Source organism: Bos grunniens, chromosome 11 (assembly GCF_055505025.1).
Source record: "Bos grunniens cultivar Pamir isolate PY7600 chromosome 11, Bosgru_T2T1.0, whole genome shotgun sequence".
Lineage (NCBI taxonomy): Eukaryota > Metazoa > Chordata > Mammalia > Artiodactyla > Bovidae > Bos > Bos grunniens.
In genome coordinates, this window is record NC_141175.1 from 4040187 (window position 1) to 4049470 (window position 9284).

At 61.2% G+C, this 9284-nt stretch overlaps 1 protein-coding gene and 1 long non-coding RNA gene across 11 annotated transcripts in view; one reads left to right on the top strand and one right to left on the bottom strand.

The window, feature by feature from the left end:
• Positions 1-5050, top strand: part of CCDC187 (coiled-coil domain containing 187) — a 54500-nt gene extending 49450 nt beyond the window's left edge. For 7 of the 10 annotated variants that reach the window (XM_086324306.1, XM_086324308.1, XM_086324312.1 and 4 more), the window contains one exon: positions 17-5050. In XM_086324306.1, the coding sequence (XP_086180432.1) occupies positions 17-1869 (1853 nt within the window). In that variant the 3' untranslated portion in view covers positions 1870-5050. The remainder of the gene's footprint in view (positions 1-16) is intronic. The other 3 variants (XM_086324309.1, XM_086324314.1, XM_086324315.1) reach the window with 3 other exon arrangements.
• On the bottom strand, positions 4445-6083 carry LOC147362335 (uncharacterized). The gene is made up of 2 exons (XR_015136127.1): positions 5789-6083; positions 4445-5068 (listed from the first exon to the last, which is right to left on the bottom strand). It is a non-coding gene; the product is annotated as an uncharacterized LOC147362335 (long non-coding RNA).
• Between the last annotated feature and the right edge of the window lie 3201 nt (positions 6084-9284).

Sequence of the window (9284 nt, forward strand, 5' to 3'; positions counted from 1 at the left end):
TCTCCTTTCTCTGCAGCAGCTGAGATGGCGGCACCCCCAGCCCCGCACGAGGGCGGCCCCCCGGCCCAGCTCGTGGCTCTGTGGGACCTGGGCTCCGAGCCTGAGTCCACCCCCAGCGCCTGCTCAGGGCCGTCTTCTCCACCGTCCACAGCCGCCTCCTCGGGGAGCCTCCCGTCCTGCCCTTCTCTCCAGGAGTTTCAGAAAGCATCCGCCATCCTGGTCCAGCTTTCCGAGAGCCCCACCTCCCTCTCGGATAGGGAAGCCGGGGACACTGTGGACACAGATCTCAGCTGGGCTGGGGGGCTCCCTGCTCCAGACTCCTGGGGGTTCCACCAGGGCGGAGGGCCGGAGACCTGGGAGGGGCTGGAGGGTACCGAGGCCCTTTCCGGGCACGGCTCTGGCACTGGGGCAGGTGGCCTGGCTCCGGCAGGAGGTCTCCCCGTTGCCCAGTCTCTGTGGTTGAGGTCAGAGCAGTCCGAGCTGTCCAGCGAGGTCTGGGGCCGGGAGAGCCCGCGGGACCCTGGCGCTGGTGCCGGGCCAGCCCCAGAGCACTGCTCGCCCGCAGGACGCACATCCCACTTGGAACAGGCTGGGGTGCCCCTTGCCCTGCCTCCCTTCCTGGGCCCAGGGGAGGGGCGGGAAGATTCTGGAACCAGTGGGAGCCCGACCAGTGGATCAGACACAGGAAAAGCCCAGCGGAGGTCCCGGGAGGCTGCAGGAGCGAGGCTCCCATCCCAAACCTCTTCCTCAGGTGATTTCCACCTGACCCTTTCCTTCCCCTCCGGGACCTCGGCCTCTGAGTTTCGCAAAAGAGGAGAGACGGGGCCTCCGCAGGCCTCAGGTGGCTGCCCAGAGGGGCCCTGGGGCACTCACCCGAGTCCTTCCACTGATGGGAAACCTCTACAGACCTCCTCTGAGCCTGAGGTCCTCTTGATGCCAGGGGCTCCTCCTGGGAACCTGGGTGGGCAGGCAGCCCAGACAGCTGAGAGCCGGGCCCCTGGGCGCGGGGGGAGCAGAGTGCCCCCTGTCCTGGAGGAAGCCTGCACTTCTCTGGCCGGCGGTGTCTTGCCTGAGATCCTATCCCCGGTGGACGAGGCGCTGTCCTACAGCAGCTTCGACCTCCCATCCTCCACCCAGAGGGACTCTCGCCTCCCTCCTCTGCCTCCCATCCTCCCAGCGGACGGGGAGGCCGACCCTGCCAGCCCCCACTCAGAAGACTTCCCCACCCCGCCCGAAGATGCCATGTGTCCTGGGGGCTTGCTGGACTCCCCAGGGGAAGTTGCCTCCCTCATTATGGGAGAGTGGTCCTCCCTGTCTGGGGAGAGTCTGTCTGAATCACCGTCCCTGGGGCCCCAGGAGGAGGCTGGGCTCTGCCTTGGGGTGGTGGGACAGGGCAGAAGCCTTGGGGGAGAATTGGGTGAATCAGGTTCTGTTGGGAGGGACCAGGCCACGGACAGCCACTTGTCTGAACCGGTCAGCTTGGGGTCTCCCTGGTGTGGGGGAGCAGGGGATGCCCTGGGGCAGCTCCCAGTGCTGTCAGCACAACCCCTGACCCTGTCCAGAGTGGCCTGTGCATCTGTGGGGAGTCTGGTGGCTGGGGACCCAGGGCTGCCTGGCTCCGGGCAGGGGGACCCTGCTCCGGCTCTGGGCGCAGGACCGCGCACTGCCCTCCAGGGCGTGGAGAGAGCTGAGGTGGTGGACCTGCTGTCCGCCCAGCTCAGCAGCAGGATCCTGAGGGACACCCTGGCCGTGCTCTCGGAGGCAGCCCCAGCAGGCAGCCTGGTGACAGAGGGGCCCGCGGGGGCCAGCCGGGTCACACGGGCTCACACGGCGGCCACTGGGCGGTCGTGGGAAAGCCTGGACTTCTGAGAAGACGGGGCGGTGGTGGGGGGCTGTGGGGACACAGACGCTGTCTGTGAGAGCCCCCTGCCTGGCTGGCTGTCGAACGAGGCCTCCTAGACACAGCAAGGCCCCGGACACGTCGCCACGTGGCTGTGCGTGAGCGTGTGTGTGTGTGTGTGTGGGCGTGCCGGGGGCCTCAGGAGAGGCCAAGAGGAGAGTGCGGCTTTGTGGGGTCGGGGAGGCCAGATGCTGAGGCTGGGGGTTGCGTCTGCGCTGACGCGCCCTCTCGGATTTGCCTCGCTGGGAAACCTTCGGCGGGGATGTTTGCCTGCCTCTGATTTCTGAAGGGTAAACCCGGCGCCTCCATGACATCCAGCTGGCGACTCCAGGCTGGGAGGTCAGTGTGCGTCCCCTCGTGCAGATTAGGAGGCGGCAGCTCGGGGAGAAGGTGATTTCGCCTGCAGCCAGGTGACCCTCCACCCGGCCTCTGGGCTGGAGTGGATCCCCGCCTCCCCGAGGGTGTGCAGGAAGCCTCCCAGAAGAAATGAGAGCCCCTTGCCAGGCTGGCTGTCGAACTGGCTCTCCTGGACGCGGCAGGGCCCTGGTGGGTTCCAGAGGCGGCGGCGTGTGGGCGCCTGCAGGGACGGCCTCGCAGGCATCCCCTTACGAGAGCACCTGTCCCCCTCAGCACCAGACTCAGGTGGGCGTCCAGGAAGTTGATGCTGAGTCAAGCATGAAGAGGGGTTCCCGTGGGAAGGAAGTGGGGAGAGGCTGAGACTGGGTGAGACAGCCGGGCGCAGGCCCGCAGGGACACGGGTCTCAGTAGACTGGGCAGGGACCACCTCGGGGTGAGACCAGGGCAGCTGACCTTCAGGGTCAGGCCACTGCAGCACTGACCTCTCCCCGCAGCAGCCACCCCACGAGCCGCTGATGGGCTCTGAGGGGTCCCTGGGGCCCCCTCCTCCCCCAGAGCCCTGCGGAAGCACCACCGTCGCCAGGGCACAGGCAGGTTCAGCCCGCCCCCCGCATCCTGTCGCCAGTTTCAGAGCGTTTTCTGCACCCACAGTGAGGGCCTGCGCCCCACCTTCCCCAGAAGGAGCAGAAGGCTGCATCGTGCGTGTGCGCGCGCGCGCGTGTGTGTGTGTGTGTGTCCGTTGGTTCTAATGCGAGAGCGCCTCTGAGCTTGTGCTCCAGGGAATTCACTGGGAACCAACACGGTGTCTTCTCAGCGCCCCTGCTCTGTCCCTGTCTGTCCGCGTGGGGCTGTTTCATTTCAATATTGTCAGTCTTTCTCTCCTGAATTATCATCTGAGCACTTGGAGGAGAAGTAGCTTTTCAATGAGCCCAACAATCAGCTCTTTCATAAAAGGAAGCAGGGACGTCCCTGGTGGTCCAGTGGTTAGGGCTCTGCACCTCCACTACGGGGGGTTGGGTGGGGGTGTGGGTTCAATCCTTGGTCGGGGGACTAAGATCCCACATGTCACACAGCGTGGTCTAAAATTAAAACAAATAAAAGGAACCAGCTTTCACGTCAGCTTCTAAACTTGTGACGTGGTTAGGATTTCTTGACTTAAGGCTCACTTACGCTGTGCTCAATCTCTCAGAAGTCACTCTCCATGTCCTACAGCAGGCTCTCTCCCCGTCTGTCATCTAAACCGGCCATCAGTTATCCGTATGGGCTTCCCAGGTGGTAAAGAATCTGCCAGCCACTGCAGGAGACGCGGGAGACCCCGGTTCAACCCCTGGAAGATCCCCTGGAGAAGGATGTGGCAACCCACTCCAGCATTCCTCCTGAGAAATCCCACGGTCAGAGGAGCCTGCCAAGCTACAGTCCATGGGGTCACAGAGAGTCCGGCGTGACTGAGCGCACACATCACGTGTCTACTGTCGTCTATTTATTGTCTGTCCCTCATCTGTCATTTATAGCACCTATCGATCGTCTGCCTGCATCAACTAGAGCATCCACCCAGCCATTTCCAGTTCTCAAACTGGAAAATATCTGCTGGACAGGGAGTCCAGAATCAAGCAGTTGTCGGCATGTTGGCCTAAGGGACATCGACGTCCTGGTGCTGGTCCAGGATATGACCTCCATGAGACCCTGGGAGGTCGGCTGTCAGGTCAGAGTGACAGGAGCCCGTCTCCTGCAGCCCTCACTGCAGTGCGGGGAACTCATTCACTTAGCATTTATAGGACCCGGGGGGAGAGACCCAGACTTCCCAGCACTTGTCGATGAGAGTGGGCGGCGTCTCCAAAGCTGGCCTGGCAAAGCCCCCAGTGCTGCCTCTCAGACCCTGGGGAGCCCTGCAGGCCAAGGCAGGAACCGCCTACCGTCGTCACCAGGCTCCAGCCTCTGGGGCAGCCACTCTGAGGGCCCGCCTCACCAGCCCAGCCAGCATCACACACCAGCTCACGCAGGACAGGATCACGGTCCCGGGGAGCAGCAGTCACGACAATCCATGTTGATGCGACGCCCGATGTCCCCAAGCCCGCCTGAGCGCACAGGAGAGGTTTGGGTCCACTGGGGGGAAAACGTGTGCATTCTCCATGTACGCAATTTCAGAACAAATTTTGAGCTACAGCTTTCTTATTGATTTCCCCCTAGTTTTCTGAACAAATTAGTCTGTGATTTTTTATTTTTTTTCTCTATTGCTGACCCTTTTGGATTTACGAGGCCGTGTGAGAGGAATTATGTATTTTACACACATCACGTTCGGTCATAAATCTCCCACATCGAAACCCGGCAGATTTGCCTCAGATTCAATAGTCTTGGGTCTGGCTGCTACGGGTGGGGGCTGGTAGCTGAGCACCAGACACGGCCATGCCCGCAGCTGGACTCGGGGCCCCCTGGGTGCCCAGCAGGCGCGTGTGTCTGGAGTCACTTTGTGGCCCTGTGGCCCCTCACCCTTGGAGGGAGTCTGGTCAAGGAGGACTTGTATGAAGACCCTGGCCTTCTCCTTCCCATGACGGCTGGATCTAGGGAGCTTGGGGTTATCCAGTGACCGGCCAGAGGAGGAAGACTGTCCACCAAAGCTGTCGGACACGCTTAATCTCCGCTGACGTTACGTGTGTGGAGCTGAGGGCTGTGGCGTTCAGATATATTGACCCGAAGCAAGACTTCAATTTCAAGATTGCTCCCTTCAAGGTCTCACCGTGCTCGCCTTGGCTCCAATCCCTGTAGCCTCTTGGGCCAATAAATCTTGATACCAGCCTCCAGAGAAGTCATTATCTTTCATAGAAAATGATTATTTCTCAGTTAAACCCCGCACGGAATTTTCCCATGATCTGTCTCCATCAGCCTCCCCGCTCAGACGTCCCCTCCTGCGTCAAACGCCCAAGACCTCACCCCCAGGTGAGGTAAATTCCAATCACCAGACGAGCTTTACGAGTACTTCTGATGCCTGGCCCTGTGCAGCCCTAACAGCCACATCATAAAATACAGACGAAGGCCATGGCAGCCAGCTGGGGCAGGCCACACGCCTGCAGGAGCACACAGGTCCTGTTAAATGGTTCAGGGGCACCTGGCCCTCAGGGTGGGAGGTGAGCACGCTGGCCTTCCGAGGGAGCTGGGGCCACCGGGTCAGGTTCGCCTGCAGCTGAGGGACAAGGCCATCCTGTGACTGCTCGACCAGCCGCATCTTAACACTGGCTCCCCTGCAGCAAGAGGTCCCAGAGGGTCTGCAAGTCCCACGTCTGTCCCCAGTCCCATGTCCTAGCCGCCCACCCCACTCCAGCTGTCAACTGCCAGCCTGCTCCTCTGCCTTGGGCCCCACCCAGCGGCCCCCTTGCCCCCAGCCCCGTCTCTTAACGCCCGCCAAGCACAGCGAGGAGTAGAAGTGTTTGCAACACGTGGCTGCAGGCTCAGGGGCAGAGCAGAATCATACATGCACCCGGCACCCCAGCCTCCCTCGGGGGCTCCCTGGGCCCCCCAACCTGTCCTGCCGCTCACCTGACAGATTAAGGGGCTTCCCCTCGGCCGTGTCCATTCAGGTGGCGACGTGGACATTTAACAATGCTGGGGCCAGCTCCATCTGTCCCTGGGCGTGTGGCGGGGACGCCCACCCCCGCGCCTCCATGACTACAGTCCCTGCCCTCTTCACGGCGTCATCGTGAGAACACAGAGGCCTGTCCCAGCCAGGCTCCGTCCCTGGCACGTGGCAAGCACTCAGGAATAATCCTCCTGTAAATTTGCTGGAGAACGGCTCGTGTCCTCAACCAGCTGAGCCTGAAACCAGATGCCAGCTGAGGCGTGTGGAGGCGGCACCCACTCCGGGGCCGGGCTGCAGGTGGAGTTCGCCTGTCCCTTCGTCCCCCAACCTTGTGCAGAACCTGCCCCGTGAGGGGGGGCTCGGAAAAGGAACAGTCAGCCCTGACCTCCAGGGCTCACAGCCACCCAGCTGGACACCAGCCGGCCTGACCGGGACGACTACCATGGGGGAGACTCGGGCGGAGGGATGAGAGTTCTGCCTGTGTCCCGGTCAGGGGCATCAGAAGAGCCCCTCGCAGGTGTTGGAGGCACCGGGGTTGGAGGGTGCCTCTGCCACATACACTCCATGGGTCCTCAACCACTGCTCTGGGCCTCCGACTTCCCAGATTTCCTCTCCATGAACAGAATGTGCGTGCGTGCTAAGTCACTTCAGTCGTGTCCGACTCTGCGACCCCATAGACTGTGGTCCGCCAGGCTCCTCTGTCTGTGAGATTCTCCAGGCAAGAATACTGGAGTGGGTGGCCATGCCCTCCTTCACGGCATCTCCACGACCCAGGGATCAAACCCATGTCTCTTACCTCCCTGGCGTTGACAGGTGGGTTCTTTACCACTAGCGCCACCTGGGAAGCCCCGTAAACAGGAATACCAACACCTCACTTCATCAGCTCTAAGATGCAAAACTTCTCGACATTTTACTCCCTTTGAAGTCAGCATCCATCTCACAAACCTGAGAATTTCCTCTGGTACCTGCCGACCGCCTGGCAGCACAGACAATATGCCAGGTGGGTCTCAGTGTCCCGAGAGCAGGCACCTCTCCCGCCGGGAGGAGGGGCACATTGAGGAGGGTATGGGGTGGGGGCACCCGACTTCAAGCGGGGAAGTGGGGCCTGGCTAACCCATGGACGGAGAAGGCAATGGCACCCCACTCCAGTACTTTTGCCTAGAAAATCCCAAGGACGGAGGAGCCTGGTAGGCTGCAGTCCATGGGGTTGCGAAGAGTCGGACACGACTGAACAACTTCACTTTCACTTTTCACTTTCACGCATTGGAGAAGGAAATGGCAACCCACTCCAGTGTTCTTGCCTGGAGAATCCCAGGGACGGGGAAGCCTGGTGGACTGCCTATGTCTATGGGGTCGCACAGAGTCGGACATGACTGAATTGACTTAGCAGCAGCAGCAACCCGTGGAAGCCGGTTCTCAGACACAGCCCACCACCTCGTCTGAATGCTTCTGCGTGAGGCTGTGGCTGCATTTCGTAACCGAGGCATGCTTTTCCTAAGAACTTTTCATTAAACCAATTGCGTGCTGAGGATTGGAGACACTGGGGTGTTGTTTTCAAGGTCAGCCTCCCAGTGCTGGGCTAAGCCAGCACATATGCCCACTGGCTGCCCCAGAGAGCCAGGGTCCCAGAGATGTTCCCTCACCCTCCTCAGCACCTGGACGGGGGACACAAGAGCCCTAGAGGAAGAGCTGGGAGTGACAGTGGGATTACACCTGGGGCTGGGAAGGGTCACAGTCCTTCCAGGGGACTTGGAGTGTCTGCTAAGGCCTGAACTGGATGGCATCATCGACGTAATGGACGTGAGTTTGAGCAAACTCCGGGAGATTGTGAAGGACAGGGAAGCCTAGCGTGCTGCGGTCCATGGGGTCGCAGAGTCAGACAAGACTTAGCGACTGAACAACAGCAGGGCCTGAACTGTGTCCCCCCCTCCACCCCACAAAGTCCTAATCCCGACGGGATGGCGTTAGGAGGTACCTTCAGGAGGCCATCAGGGTTTGATGGGGTCACGAGGGTAGGGCCCTCACGATGGGGTCAGTGACCTTATGAGATGAGACCGTGGAGACCCCTTCTCTCCACATGCAGCACAGAGGAAGGGCCAGGTGAGCACAGGCGAGAAGCGGCTGGCCATCTGCAAGCCAGGAATTGAGTCTTCACAAAAAACTGACCATGCCCGCCCCTGATCTTGGATGTCCAGCCTGTGAGAGATATTAATAGATGCCCGTCTGTGGTTTAAGCCGCCTGGCCTGCGGTGTTCTCTTACAGCAGCCTGAGCAGACGGACGAGGTGTTCAGAAGCTAAGCCCCTCCTGCAGAGGGAAGCAGGTGTGCAGGTGAGCTTAGACTCCCTCCCGACATCCCAGCCTTGACCGCCTTTACCAACCGTGTGACCAATCCTGGTCTATCTGCCCGATAATCACCATGTGGCTTGTGGTCATGCCTGTGGTCAGTGGTTGGGAGGGAGGACAGGGAAAAAGAAGCCTGGGCCGCCAGGGAGCCAACCACCCTTGACCCAGACCAGGCCCACTCACCGCGTCCATCCCATCCTGGATTCTCGGTCTTGATCTCTACGTGTCCTTCCTTCTCCCACTGCCCTCCCACCTCTCTGCTGCTCCTTCCCGCTCCCTCCTCACCTCAGCCCTGCATCTGGAGGCCCGGGGCTCAGTGTGTGGCCAGCCTTCTCCAGTCCTCACTTACCGTCTGAGCCCCATACTCACACAGCCAACCAGTGGCCTGGTGCCAGCTGCAGATGGTGCCAAGGTCTGCGGAACTCAGCAGGTCCAGGTGCACCCTGGCCTCCACTCTCAGCCCTGCATTGCCCTCCCAGCGCCTCCCCTGCAGCCTCTCATCTCAGCGAGGGCGGCTGCACAAGCCCTGCAGCAGATGCGACCTCCCGTCACACGCCTGTCCCACCTTTACACACACGCTAAGTCCCGCCCTTCTCACCAGCACCGCCACCCCCGTCTCGGGGGAGCCCCGCCATCTCTCGGAGGGCTGTGGCAGCCTCTCGGGGGCGCCCCCTCCCGCCCCTTCTAGCCGGCGGTCAGAAAGGCAGACCACACGACCCTGCTCAAAACCCTCCCTCGACCACCTTCGCACTCGGGGCCAGGGCCCTCCTCTAGGGAGGCCTTGTGGGGTCCTGCTCTCAGCTGCTTCTCCAGCTCCATGCCCCGCTCCACTTGCTGTCCTTCCAGCACACGCGCCCCTTCTGCCTCAGGGCCTTTGCACGTGCAGTCCTCTGCCTGGGCTGCTTACCTCTCTTCTTACCTCTCACCCGCAGTCTCCCTCTCTGGGAGGACTTCCTGACCCCCTGTATACAGCAGCTCCACCCTACTCGACTGCTCTTTATAGCACTTATCTCCACCTCACAGGCTTGTTTGTTTTGGGTCTTTCTCCCGGCCAAGTGACACTTGGGCTTGGCTTTGTATCCAGGGCTTGGGATGTAGCAGAAGCCCAGCA